The sequence below is a fragment of the Pongo abelii genome, chromosome 1, assembly GCF_028885655.2.
Source record: "Pongo abelii isolate AG06213 chromosome 1, NHGRI_mPonAbe1-v2.0_pri, whole genome shotgun sequence".
In the NCBI taxonomy this organism is placed as follows: Eukaryota; Metazoa; Chordata; class Mammalia; order Primates; family Hominidae; genus Pongo; species Pongo abelii.
Window position 1 is genome coordinate 44,241,228 of NC_071985.2, and position 14,475 is coordinate 44,255,702.

The window sequence follows — 14,475 nt, forward strand, 5'->3', positions numbered from 1 at the left end:
GGCATGATCTGGCTCACTGCAACTTCTGCCTCCTGGGCTCAAGTGATCCACCACCTCTGCCTCCCAAGTATGTGGGACTACAATCACGTGCCACCCTCCTCTGCTAATTTTTTGTATTTTTTGTAGAGACAGGGTTTCGCCATGTTGCCCAAGCTGGTCTCAAACTCCTGGGCTGAAGCAATCCACTCATCTTGGCCTCCCAAGGTGCTGGGATTACAGGCATGAGCCACCACGCCCGGCCCATTTCTTTGGTTTTCTTTTTTTTGAGACATGGTCTTGCTCTGTTACCCAGGTTGGAGTGTAGTGCCTGCAGCCTCGACTTCCACCTCCCACGCTCAAGCAAGTCTCCCACCTCAGACTCCCCAGTAGCTGGGACTACAGGCGTGAGCCACTATACCCAGCTAACTTTTTAATTTTTTGGTAGAAACAGGGTCTCACTATGTAGCCCAAGCTGGTCTCAAACTCCTGACCTCAAGTGATCTTCCTGCCTCGGCCTCCTGTGGTGGGACTACAGGCATGAGCCACCACACCCAGCCACACCTGCATGTTACATGAAGAAGTAATGCCTAACCTGAATGTGGCTTGTCACGCTTCAGTTACAGGCAGGAGCATTGTCGTCCAACCTGGGTTCATCCTGGGTCTGCTGTTCACTGGCTGTGTGTCCATGAGTGAGTTCCCTTCGTCATTCTGAGCCTCAGCTTGCTCATCTATAAAATGGAGTCCAGTGACACCTCTCTGGCCATTCTCCAGGTTGCTGTGAGGATACAATGATTCAGTCCAGCACACAAGAAGCATTTGTGAGCTGTAAGGGCCTGAACAGAAAAAGGGTTCATATTGCCATGACTTTGGGCCAGGGTGGGGCCTTCCCACACCCTCGAATCATACCAGAGTCGATGACAGTTGCTTTGCGTGGAAGCCACCTCCTTTTTAATCTTACAGCTGACAAGCAGAGAGGGTAGCCCTGGTATCGCTTTCATCTTTAGCCTCACCCCTGGGGGACGGTGACAGAGAGGCCAGGGAAGCCCAGTGGAGCCCAAGTCTTGCTCCTGTCCTCACCTGGAGCTCCTCACTGGCCTGACCATCCAGCACTGAGGACCCCTCCAGTGGTCAGAACACAGGTCCCAGATCTGTCTTTTCTTTGCTCACTGTAACCTCCACCTCCTGGGTTCAAGCGATTCTCCTGCCTCAGCCTCCGGAGTAGCTGAGACTAAAGGCACGTGCCACCACGCCTAGCTAATTTTTGTATTTTTAGTAGAGACTGGGTTTCGCCATGTTGGCCAGGCCGGTCTTGAACTCCTGACCTCAGGTGATCCACCCGCCTCAGCCTCCCAAAGTGCTGGGATTACAGGCGTGAGCCACTGTGCCCGGCCCCAGACCTGTCTTTACTCCCCACCACCCTGACTCCATAAGCCTCCCCTCTACCATATTGGGAGCCTGCCCTTGAGTTGGTTTTGCACACAGACACCATCTTAGGTATTCCCACAGCCCCCAGGGCCTGGTCACTCATTAGCCATGTCAGTCTCTCCATCCTAAGTTCTTTATTTGTGTAGATATGGGGACACAAGGATCAGAGAGGTAATGTTACCTACTCAGTGTCACACAGCACATCTGAGCATCAGTCCCCAAATCCCCAGAATGCCAGATGGCTCCAGCTCTTCCTCAAGGGAATGCTTTTTCTTTCTGTTCTTTCTCAAAGTTTCCCTCTGGCTTCCCTTTGGCTTTCAATGGGTTGTCCCCACCCCAGGGGCACCTGCATTTTATTGTTTTGTTGTGGTTGTGTGTTTACCTTCTCTTTGGCTTTTTTTTTTTTCCTTTTTTTTCAATTTAGAGAGTCTGGCTGTGTTGCCCAGTGGTGCAATCCTGGCTCACTGTAACCTCTGCCTCCCGGGTTCAAGCAATTCTCCTGCCTCAGCCTCTCGAGTAGCTGGGACTACAGGCACACGCCACCACGCCCTGCTAATTTTTGTATTTTTAGTAGAGACAGGGTTTCACTATGTTGGCCAGGCTGGTCTTGAACTCCTGACCTCATGATCCACCTGCCTTGGCCTTCCAAAGTACTGGGATTACAGGCGCGAGCCACCGCGTCCAGCCGCCTTTGGCTTTCAAGCATAGACAACCCCTTTGAAGCCCCCAAGCCCCAGAGTTCTGGGGTGGAGTTTCCTTCCTGCTCTGAAAGCCATCCTCATTCTCCTTCTCACTGCCACAGACTTAGAAGCCCATTCCTCAGGTATCTTGCCCTCTGGGTTGTGGGCCAGGCAGTGCTGATGCATGAAATAACTGCATAGCTACTCACGCCATGGATACCCTGTCTCCCACTCCAACCCCAGATATGACCAAAGCCATCGTGCTATAGAACACGATCCCTTTTTGCTTCTTATGCTTCCTCCAGTGCTTGGAGGAAGCTCTACATCTTGTAAACCTTCCTAGCCCCCATCAGAAGGAAGCTCTACATCTTGTAAACCTTCCTGTCCCTGCCGGGCCCTATGGCAGCATTGATCTCTGCCTGCCCCTGTATTGATGGTGTGTGTGTGTGTGCGTGTGCGTGTGTGTGTTTGTGTGTGTCTGTCCCCACTAGCTCATGAGCTCCATGACAGCAGAGACCATGTCTTGTTCCTCTGTGTCTCCAGTGCCTGTCACAGAGCCAGAGCTCAAAACCATATTTCTTGAATTTAATTGAACCTAAAGCTGGGTGGTTTGGGGGGTCACAAACCTGGACTCCATGGCTGACAAACCATGATAAGAGCTTCAAGACCAACAGAGGAGAAAATGAAGAAGAAGGAAGGGAACCCCTCCTTGGCCTCTTCCTCCTCAGCAGTCGGAATCCCAACTCTCAGGTCTTCCCACCCTTGGCCTGGCCAGGCCACACTTGGCTGAGAAGCTAAAGAGGAGGATGCCAGTCAGAGAGACATCAGGTCTGTGTTGGTGACTTGTCTCTTGCATGAGTTCATTTAATGACCAATTTCATGGGAAATCCTCTCTTCTCCATCTCCACCCTCAGTATGGGTGACTGGGGCTGACCCCAACTAGAAAAAGGACAGAGGGACCCCAGTTAAGTAATAGCTGGAGACAGCGCCAGGTAGGAGTGGATGGTCTCTTACCTAGGGTGGTACGGAGAGGACCCTAGGTAAGACCCAGACCAGCCAGAGAGACACTCAGATCTTTCTAAAGTGTTTACTTGAGACTTATCTTCGGGGAGCTGAGATCACAGCAAGAATAACCAAAGTGGCCGGGCGCAGTGGCTCATGCCTGTAATCCCAGCACTTTGGGAGGGTGAGGCAGGTGGATCACCTGAGGTCAGGAGTTTGAGACCAGCCTGGACAAAATGGTAAAACCCAGTCTCTACTAAAAATACAAAAATGAGGCTGGGTGCAGTGGCTCATGCCTATAGTCCCAGCACATTGGGAGGCTGAGGTGGGCAGATCACCTGAGGTTGGGAGTTCGAGACCAACCTGACCAACATGGAGAAACCCCATTTCTACTAAAAATAGCAAATTAGCCAGGCATGGTGGCGCATGCCTGTAATTCCAGCTACTTGGGTGGCTGAGGCAGGAGAATCACTTGAACCTGGGAGGCAGAGGTTGCAGTGAGCCGAGATCATTCCATTTCACTCCAGCTTGGGCAACAAGAGCAAAACTCCATCTCAAAAAAACAAAACAAACAAACAAACAAAAACAAATTAGCTGGGCATGGTGGCACACACCTGTAGTCCCAGCTGCTCAGGAGGCTGAGGCAGGAGAATAGCTTGAACCCAGGAGGTGGAGGTTGCAGTGAGCAAAGATCGTGCCACTGCCCTCCAGCCTGGGCGACAGAGCAAGACTTTGTCTCAAAAAAGAAAAAAAAAAAAAAAAAAAGAATAATCAAAGTAAGGTGACAAGAGAGGGATAAAAGACTACAAATAGGGTACAGTGTACACTGCTTGGGTGATGGGTGCACCAAAATCTCACAAATCCCCACTAAAGAACTTACTCATGTAACCAAACACCACCTGTTCCCCAATAACCTATGGAAAAAAAATTATAACAACTACTTAATACCAGAAACATGCTGAGAAAATTAAACTGAAATAATTTGTTTCACTTAAAAACAAAACAAAACAAAACAAGACAACAAAGTAAGAGCAACAAGAGAACCTTCAGCTGAGGCTGGCAGGGCGCCGAGACTGGGCACCCAGACCTCTCAGAATCACCTCTGGTGCTTTTGGAATCAGAGCCAGCTTAGTGGATGGCTGCCTGGAGGCAGGCGCATGGCTGAGGTGGCACCACTGGGCCCAGGATGCTTCATCTGGACAGTCGGGCCTTGGGGTATGGGGGGACCAAGGCGGGAGTGCTCTCTTGGGAGGCCCTGTGTCTGGCAGGCATCACTGTTGTCACCACCCCGACTGCTCTTCTGGCTGTCTGGGTGACTCAGGACCTGCCAGCAGGCCCGAATGTGCTGGGACAAGTATCAGCCTCCCCTCCTTCCCCACATGCCTCCCCTCAGCCTAGTGGGGACCAAGCTTCCTCCTTCCATCTGCATCTGGAGTTTGGCTGCAAGCCGTCAGGCCCATGGGTCACTGCTGGCTGCTTTCCCAAGCCCTGCCCAGCCCTGTCCCTGGGCAGATCAGAGCCCTCCCTGGGGGCCCCAGATGGCTGGCAGCATTCTAACAGGTCATTCCCCTAGAGGAGATCCTGGGGTGTCATGGGGCGGGCACTCATACCTGACACCTACAAGCCTCACCGGTGTCCTAACAGTTGGGCAGCATGGATATGATTATCCCCATGTTTCAGCTGGGGAAACTGAGGCCCACAACCTCCACAGTCTCAACTCAAAAGCAGGCCTCTTGATTCCTGCTCTCCTTCCTAGACCCCATACCCAGGACCATGGGCTGGAGGCGGGAGGGACCCACAGACTGATACACTTGTGGAGTTGGGGTGGTGGCAGCCACCTTGGGTCAAATAGGCCGAATCCAGTCCTCTTTCTAGCTGGAGCTTGGCCTCTTGGGACTGGACCAGCTTTGTCTATCAGACCGAGGGGAGAGGCTGCTGGGAATAAGCAGGCTCTGGGTTCCCAGGGAAGAGGAACCCTAAGGACCTCTAGTAGGCTTTCCAGGGTCAGAGGCTGAGGCTCACTTAGCCACCCTTGGCCTTGTATGTTCCTGTGGGGTCGGCCTTAGACTTCCCTGAACAGTTCTTCTGCATCTTAATATCTCACAGGGTCAGGAATGAGGAGCAGTAATAAGTCTAGTCTTGGGTTAATCCATTATATTCCAGGCCTTGTGCTTAAGTCTTGACCTGCAGAATGTCAAGTCTCCTGCACTCTAGCCTGTGAGCCAGTGCCATGTCATCTCCATTCCTCCTGGAAGATGAGGAGATTGGGCTGAGAGCATCTGGAACCCTGTCCAAGGTGAGTAGCAGCACTGGGGTTTGAGCCTAGGTTTGCTGGCTCCTTAATATTGGGATCCAGACTTGACTTAAGGGCCCTGGCTTTGAAGGGGAAATTGAGCCTGCCATGAAGATCCCTCCAGGTGCCCAGGCTGCAGCTCCCCTCCTCTCCCACCCTGTGGCCCCAAGTCTTTCCTCCTCCCTTCCCTGCCTCCATAGCTCAGAACCACTCCAGAGTAACCTGGGCTGGCAGGGGTTAAGTCACCTCCTGCTGGCCTGTGCTGTCTGCCTGCTTTGCTGTTTGCCAGGGCTGCACCTGTTGTAGCTCTACAGTTTTGATGAGGTTGGCAGGGAGTGCCAGCTCTGCACGGGCACGGTAAACATGCCACCTGCCTGCTCAGTGCTGCTGGAGCAGTAACGTGCCAACTCCAACATGAATTCTTAGCTACTCTCTCCGTAGTGGACCCAGGCTGAGGGGAGCATATCAGCCTGGCTGAGACCTCTGGACCCTCAGGTGAGGGGCTGGGACCTGCATGACAGATGCTCTGGGAAGGGCCTGCCTGTTGGCCCTGCATTCTGAAGGAGAATGGTCCCCAGCAGAGGCCAGGTTGAAGTGGGGGCAATGCACTCCCTTTTTTCTTTTTTTAATTTGAGACAGAGTTTCACTCTTGTCCCCCAGGCTGGAGTGCAATGGCACAATCTTGGCTCACTGCAACCTCCGCCTCCCGGGTTCAAGTGATTCTCCTGCCTCAGCATCCCAAGTAGCTGGGATTATAGGCATGTGCCACACCTGGCTAATTTTGTATTTTTAGTAGAGATGGGTTTTCACCATGTTGGTCAGGCTGGTCTCAAACTCCTGACCTCAGGTGATCCACCCACCTCGGTCTCCCAAAGTGCTGGGATTACAGGCGTGAGCCATCATGCCGGGCCGCACTCCCTTTTTTCTAAAGGGCGAGAAGGCTCAAACACAAACAAGGAAGCATCAGTGACCATCAGAGTCCCGGACAGGCAGGGCTTTATTAGACACGTTGTCATGATAAGGCAAACACAGGCTGGTGTTCTGTCCTTTTCGCAGATGACCCTGTATAGCTGGGGCTGGTCTTCCCCCACCTCCTCTGTTCGCTGTCAGTCTCAGGATCAGCTGAGCATGCCCACCACCCTCCCTCCCTTTTTCCTCCTCCCTTTCAGTGTGGGCTGTGGTTGGCAGTGACATTTAATTCAGGGAAGGCACCTGACCTTGGGGAGGAATGTGGGAAATGTCTGCAGCCTGGGGCAGCCACCCCCCACCTGGGGCCCAGGAATGTGGGCTCTAGGCCACCTGCGGCCCCCAAGGGAGGTGAGTGCAGGGTCCAGGAATGACACTGTTGGAAGGCCCTGGCAAGGTCACCTAGTGAAACTCTTACATTGTACAGAGGGTGAGGATGAGCCACCAATGCCACCCCCCGTGGCACCAGCACAGCCTTCTCTCCAATCTGGTGACAGCACTGTCCCTGACTCTTGTTGTCTCCTCAAGCCTGAGGCCATAAGTACAGCGGCAACTTTTGATTTGTCAGACCCACAGAACTGCAGAATGTCCAAGCCCTTTGAAGTGAGCTGCTGCACATCCTCTACCACTGATGTGGAGACTGAGGTGCAGACAGATGTGAGTTGGCTGCCATCTACTCACTATGGGCCAGGACCCAGGTCTCTGGGGTGGGTGCATTTCCCACCATCCCTCCTGTTCCAGGTGCTGGAAGTCAGCATCTTTTCATCCCAGGAGGGAGATTCAGGTGGCCTCTCCTAAAGCCCCACAGGGTTACTGCTGGGAGTGCAGTGCCATCTAGGGTGCCCATCTGTGTGAACTGCCGGGAGTGGGTGCTGCAGCCACAGAGGGCCTGGTCACTACACTCAAGCCCATGCTCCAGCGCCTGGAGAGCCGGTGCTCTGTGCTCTGGCTGATGGCTCTGAGAAAACCAAGCTAACTCCAGCAGCTGCCTTCTTTGGGGCTGCACCGGGAGGAAAGCGTTAGCGTAGGGACTCTGCTGCCCCCTCGTGGCCTCATTTGGGCATGGCTGCTGCCATTCGGGCCGCTGGTGGCTCACCTGCTCCGAGCTATGGCAATCTCTCTCCTAACTGCCCTCGCCTGGACTCCAAGAGGCCTGGATGGGGTGGATATCATCCCTCCTATCACACCACTTAGGCCATGCCTTGTTCCTTGTCGGATTCTGGAGGAAGAGGGCCTCAGGTCAACAGGAGAGGCCTAGCCTGTGTTACCCAGAATGCTTGGGTGTGGGGAGAGACGTGGTGATTCCCACAGATACAACCTAATCAACCAACACCAGACAGGATGGTTTGAAAATTTAGAGGATATTTATTTCTCAGGAAGGTGCACAACAGCTGGCAGGCACTGCTTTCCCTGCTCTAGGGGATTCCTCTCTCCTTTTCCAAGAAATCCCCTCTCTTCTTGGAAGTGCCCATGGGAGGCTGGGATGTGAAAAGAAACCATACACAACACTCCAGAGCCTTAAAAAAATAAAGCAACAACCTCCTCCACACGAATACACACTTACAAAATAAATAGACGGATAAAAGGGAGGCCACGTGCCTCCCATCCCGGCTGTAGGGCTGCTTGGGGAGAGTGGGGCTGGGTGGCTCGCTCCCACTTCTCCCAGGCAGGATGATCCAGAGGCTACATGGAATGAAAGGGCCCTGGCTTCAGAGAGAGGACAGGGCAGGATCTCTCCTGGTGCTCAGCAGTGAAGACACTGGGGGCATGGGTAGGGAACAAAGGAACAAATAAATAAATAAATAGAACCCAACAGCACTCCCAGAGGCCTAAGGGCTTAGGGTGAGGCTCAGGGAGGCCCTGGGGCCTGTTTCCCTGAAAATAACAGATCCAGTACAGGCAGAAAGAACAGCAGGGAAAACACAGGCCACACCCACCTGGCCTGCAGAGCCCAGCCCCAGAAGGAGGCCTCAAATCAGCTCTACAGGGAGGAGGGGTGGGGTGGGGGTGCTGAGCGCCACACTAGCTGCTCTGAGCCTGCTCTCTGGCCCTGGAGGTGCCGGAAGGCTAGGGACCCTCCCATCCCTGTGTTCTCTGGGGCCAGCAGAGCCTCCTCCCTCACTCTCCAGCCTTCATCCTCACCATCTCCACCAGAGGAAACCGTAGCTATCTCCGAGGTGGGCTCTTTCCTAGGAAAGTTGAGGTAGAGCCCTCTCCTCCTATTCTTAATGGCCTTCCTGACCTGGGGCATCCTGAGGGTCAGCTGGGAGAAGTCCTTGTGTAACTATAAATAATCAAAACAATCCAACCCCATGTCCACATCTGCTCCACTTGGCCACAGGTGCCCGCACTATCTCCAGCCAGGGCTGCATTCTAAGCTCCCTTCAGGCCAACAGGGAGAAGGTGTCAGACAGAAGCAAGTACAGAGAAGGGGGCAGGAGCTGCTGGAATGGACAGTTTGGGCAGGAGGCCAAACTGGACACACGAAGAAGTCCAAGGGTCCCTCCTGGAGAAGTCTGGCCAGCTGGGGGCCGGAGAGCACGGGGTCGGCGTGGCTGGCCACTCAGCTGGGCAGCAACACGTGCTCCAGGAGGTAGGTGAGGGAGTCCCAATGCTTCCAGAGGAGGAACAGGACGAGGACCAGGAGGGCGGTGCTGGTGATGCGCAGGCGTGTCTTCATGAGGGGCGTGATGAAGTTGGCGATGGTGGACACGAACACCAGCAGCACGGCCATGAGCGCCAGGATCACGTTGATGAACTTGCCCAGCAGCGCCCGCGCGTTGGCGTTCTCCACGCCCTCCAGCTGCACCACCTGCTGCTGTTGCTGCTGCAGCTCCAGCTTGGTGACCCGGGTCAGGCAGGACTCCACGGCCTCCTGTGGGGGCAGAGGGGCTCGCATGTGGGCGCTCAGGATGGGCAGGACCCCTAGGCTGAAAACCTACCTACCCCACTGAGAAGGTGCCTATAACGAAGTCTCCTCTCCAAAGGCCAGGAGGAGTGGAGGTTGACCAGCTGTAACTGGGGTCAGAGCCCTTTAAGGATGACTCTTTGGGGAGGATGCTAGGAAATGAGAGTCTTGATTACTGGGGAAGGAAAGGAGCTGGCCCAATCCCAGCTGGCTCCCTCTTGAGGCAGGATGGAGCCTGGCAACTCCAATTACTCATTTGCAAAGCTGCCATCAAAGAGGTGGGGGGCATGGCGGCCCTTGCCCTGTGGGCTTGCCTCTGCACAGTGCACGCTCTCAGCCTCAGGCCTATCTTGCTCATCTCCACTCCACCCCCGCTATGCTGCCCTCTTCATCCACGTGCCTATCTGCCCCAGCCAACAGGCCAGCCTGTGTCTATCATGCCCCACGCGACAAGAACCCTAACCCTCTGGCTGCTGCCAGCTCTACCAGCACATCTGGGGCCCCCCAAGGTCGCCCTGGCCATACCTGGATGTCCCGTGCCCTCTCATAGGACTGGTAGGCCACCTTCTCCTCCATGCTGGCCAGCTCCTGCTTCAGGTTCGTCATCTCGTTCTGATGAAGCTCAGTCAGGTCGTTGAGCTGCTCCTCCAGCCGCTCATACCTGGCGGAGGGAGAGAGAGTGACACCAGTGCTGGCTCCCCGAGCCTCCATTCTCTCCCACAGTTGATTCATTCATTCTCTCAATAAACAATGACTCAGCCCACCCCACGTGTCCAGCTCTGCTCTGTTCTAATTTTAACAGCAACAACAATAGAAGCTACTATGTACACAGCACTTCTTAGGTGTAGGCACTGTGCTAAGCATTTTACCTACATGACCTCATAGGATCCTCCCCACAATCCCATGAGATAGGTGCCAGTGTCATCTCCATTTTACAGAGGAGAAGACTGAGGCGTGGAGGCTGAGGAGCCTGCCTAGGATCACACAGCTCATGAAGGGAGGAGTTAAGGATTGGCTGACTTCAACCTGGGCTCTTAAGCCCTAGGCTCAGATGCCCTCTGGGTACCAGGGAGACATGGGTGTAGAGGACACAATCCCGGCTCTGAAGGCACAAAATAGCGTAAGATGACTATTATGTGAGGAGTACTTAGTTGTTTTTTTTTGAATAACACATCTTTATTTCCTTCATCCATTTAGGTGGGGCTTCCCTTCAATTTTCCAAGCCTTCTTCATATATATGGAGAAGAAAAAGAGAAAGTGCTAGCTAAGGAAAAGATCCCCCCACAAGCCCAGGGAGTGAGCAGCAAGTGATGCAGAGGCACAGAGCAAAGGGCAGCAAAGGGCAGCACAGGACCGGAGGGAGACACAGAAGGAGAGGCCGAGAGATGTCAGCTCTGTTCCAGGCTGGCCCCAGGAGCTCCGACTGGAGTTTCACGTTTTGGAAGCTATACATTCATTCACATGCTTCGACTTTACTGGTCTGGACTCATTGTATCTTTATGACCCTATGAAGAAGGGATTAATGTCATCCCTGACTTGAGGTCAGGAGATCGAGACCAGCCTGGCCAACATGGTGAAACGCTGTCGCTACTAAAAATACAAAAAATTAGCTGGGTGTGGTGGTGCGTGCCTGTAATCCCAGCTACTCAGGAGGCTGAGGCAGGAGAATCGCTTGAACCCAGGAGACAGAGGTTACAGTGAGCTGAGATCGCGCCACTGCACTCCAGCCTGGGCGACAGAGAGACACTCTGCCTCCAAAAAAATACAGAAGAAAAAAAGAAAGAAGGCTCCTTAGGGCCTCGTGCTGGCCCCTTCCAGCAGCCAGGACGCTGCGGGTGCTCCTCTGACTGCCTCCACACCCTGAGTCTGAAACCCAGTGCTCCTTGCCTCATCCCAGGTCCAGCTGGGCTGCAGGAGGGGGTGGGCAGGCACCTACCTGTAGCGCTCCTCCTGCAGGCACTGGGTCATGTAGGTGTAGTCCCTCTGCAGCTGAGTCTTCAGGTCTTCCATGGTGTCCTCCAGGTGAGACTGTCCCTCCTTGATCTCCCGTAGCTCTTCCAGCAGAGCATCCAGGTTTCCAGGAGCACCATACAGTGCACTGGACTTAGGGCTCCCCAGTACCCCGCCAGGCCCAGCCCCGGAGTTGCTGCCTGCCCCGGCTGAGCTGGCGCTGGCGCTGGAGCACTCATCATCGCTGCCATACTTGGGGCTGGAGACGAGTGTGGCACTGCCGCTCAGTGCCCGGGCTGCCTCCTCAGGGGGCCCATCTTCCAGGGGGTCCTTCAGGTGGGCGATGTTGTCAGCACTGCCAAACTTGTTGCGGATGAGGCTGGCAAACTCCCGGGGCTTGGACACCACGGCGGTGTGGGTGGCCTGCGAGAGGCCGGAGAGGCTGCCCTTGACACCCTCCACCACGCCGCCCCCAAAGCCACTGATGCCTGCGCGCACGTTGGCGCCCACGTCCTTGAGCCCCTGCTGCATGTCCCGCAGCACGTCCTTGGGCTGCCGCGAGGGCCCGTTCTGCTCAATCTCCTTCAGGCGCCGGCGGTAGTGGTCCAGCTTCTTGTGCAGCTGGGCGATGGTCTGGGCGGACTTCTGGTTCTTCTTCTCGAACACTTGCTTGATGCGGGACACCTGCTGCTTGTCCGCGTTGTTGGCCAGTTTCAGGTACTCCGCCACATTGTCGTCGCGAGCCTCCTGCTCGATCTTGATCTGTTCGGTGATCTTCAGGATCTTCTGGTGCAGGTGGTCAATGGCGGCTTTGGTCCGCTGCGGGTCCGGTGCCCCATCGGGCACGTCCAGGCTGATGGGGCCATCAGTGTCACCATGGCCGGCGGGGAGGCTCAGGGCCACCAGGTCTCCCTTGTCGACCTGTGGAAAGAGGCAGGCAGAGGAAGCATGGGAGACCATAGGAGTGCCCCTGGATGCCTCTGGACTTGGTTTTTCTATCTAGAAAATGGATGCAGGAGTCCAAAAGAAGACAACCACCACAAGAACAGTATTCCCTGACAGCCACTTACACAGGGCTCTCACATCTGCTCTCTATCCCGTCCCCACAGCATCCCCAAAATGCAGTCTAGGCAGAGCTGCTCCTCTTTTGGCCCAGGAAGGTCAAACAAGTTGTTCAGGGACACACGGCCAGGAAGGGACAGAACCTCCAGCCCAGAACTCTTTTATTTATTTGTTTGTTTATCTATTTATTTGAGACACAGTCTCGCTCTGTTGCCTAGGCTGGACTGCAGTAGCGTGATCTCAGCTCACTGCACCCTCCACCTCCCTGGTTCAAGGGATTCTCCTGCCTCTGCCTCCCGAGAAGCCGGTATTACAGGCACCTACCACCATGCCTGGCTAATTTTTTTATTTTTAATAGAGATGGGGTTTCACCACGTTGGCCAGGCTGGTCTCGAACTCCTGACCTCAAGTGATCTGCCTGTCTTGGCCTCCCAAAGTGCTGGGATTACAGGTGTGAGCCGCTCCTGGCCCCAGCCCAGAACTCTTAAAGCTCCAGCACGTGGACCAGGCAGGTCTGAGGCCTCATTGGAGTCATGGGGTTGGATTTCTGAGGAATGAGACAAATTTTCTCTCTGGACTCAACCACTTCATAAGGCTCCTGCCTTGAGCAGGCCTCTCCCTCGGGGCTGACCAAAGCCTACACTTGGTGCCTGCCTGCCTGCCCTCGCCACCCCATGTTCACTAACGCAGCTCGGCGGGCCACCCTGCCTCTGCTGACACCTCTCCCAGGCCCTCCATTACCTTACGGCTCTCCAGAGTCATTGGTAACCTTTTCCGCTTCATAATGGTGGGAGCCCCCAGTCCTTCCTAGTCTCCGAGAATTGGGAGAGGAGCATGCTCCACCCCCACCCTGCTGGCCAGGTCCCTGAGGACTAAAGCCCCAGAAGTAACTCAAAGGCCAAGGGAAGCAGGGACCAGTTTGGGGGCCTGAGGCTACCAGCCGCCCAGCTTTGCAGAGGGTGAGTGCGTAGGAAGGAAATGACAGCCCCCTTCACTCCCCACCAGGCGGGCAGGCTTCTCGAGTACATCAGGGTGGCACCAAAGTCGGAGAGACAAGGAAAGGAGAAGAGAGACTAAGAAAGGATAAGGGGGAGGGAGAGAAAGAAGGAAAAGGTTGCAGGAGATAGGAAAGATGGGAAATGTAAGGTGGGCCGAAAGCGGGGAGGCCTGAGCCCCGCTCCCCTGGTGCCTGGTTCCTCTCAGCCTGTTGGAGGATCTTTCTGTCCACAGCTGAGTCCCCAGTGTCTTATCGCCATGCAACAACGGAAGCAGCAGGAAATGGCTCAACCCCATGTATTTTTACACACAGCACACCCCAAGCAAGGCTGGGTCAGATCATTCGCCCTTAGTATGTATGGGAGGGGGCAGGGGTGTGGTCAGATATATGTGGGGGAAGGGGTTAAACACAAAGAAAGTGGCCCAGTCACATGCACCGGAACTGGAAACGGTCCCTGCCAATTACAGACATGTCACTTGGCTTGATTCTGCCAAGGTGCAAAGTTATTGGAAAACACGACTGAAAACAATAGCCCTGCCAAACTCAGGAGCCAGGGGAGGGCGGCTCCTCTGTGGGCTTCCACTGGGGCTTTTCCAGGTTACATTTCCCCCTGGGGATGCTGTGGACAACCACAACCCCATCCCTAATCACTCCTGAAGTCAGGACTTCCCTCTTATGTTTGCTTTGGGTCTCCCCTCATCCCCCCTTGCCCTCCCAGCAGGTGCTCATACCTTCAGGACTCTGCTTCTCGGAATTTCTGACCTTTCATACCCACAGTCTCCCTTAAGTGATCTGCTCCAAGGTCTAACTGTCCCAGTAGTCTGATTTAAAACCCTAACCTGCAATTAGGCTGCTTCTTCCTGCCTTGTTCCCTGCAGTGACAGCAAAAAGCCCATCTCTCCATTTTCCTGACCTTCAGTGTCCTCGCCGACAAAAAGGGGGTAATCACAGCTTCTCTCAGGTCTTTTGTGAGAGCTCTACAAGATGACATCTGGCAAGCTGGCATAGTGCAAAGCATACAGAAGGTGCTCATTAGATGCTGAGTCTGAATCTAGGCAGCATAATCCCTTTTTTCCCCTGGGAGAAAAAATGCCTGCAATCAAGCTGGCCTAAATTTATTTCAGAGATTATACCAACAAATTTACTCCGTATTGCTAGAACTACACAAAATTAAGGGTTTTTTTTTTTTTGGTTTGTTTTTTGTTTTTTTTTT

At 54.3% G+C, this 14,475-nt stretch overlaps 1 protein-coding gene across 5 annotated transcripts in view; it reads right to left on the reverse strand.

The window, feature by feature from the left end:
- Nucleotides 1-7,687: 7,687 nt before the first annotated feature.
- Nucleotides 7,688-14,475, reverse strand: part of TMCC2 (transmembrane and coiled-coil domain family 2) — a 45,447-nt gene continuing 38,659 nt past the window's right edge. For 4 of the 5 annotated variants that reach the window (XM_024252902.3, XM_054561430.2, XM_054561366.2 and 1 more), the window contains 3 exons: nucleotides 11,190-12,124; nucleotides 9,779-9,914; nucleotides 7,688-9,220 (listed from right to left, as the gene is read on the reverse strand). In XM_024252902.3, the coding sequence (XP_024108670.1) occupies nucleotides 8,909-9,220; nucleotides 9,779-9,914; nucleotides 11,190-12,124 (1,383 nt within the window). In that variant the 3' untranslated portion in view covers nucleotides 7,688-8,908. 5 annotated transcript variants of the gene reach the window in all.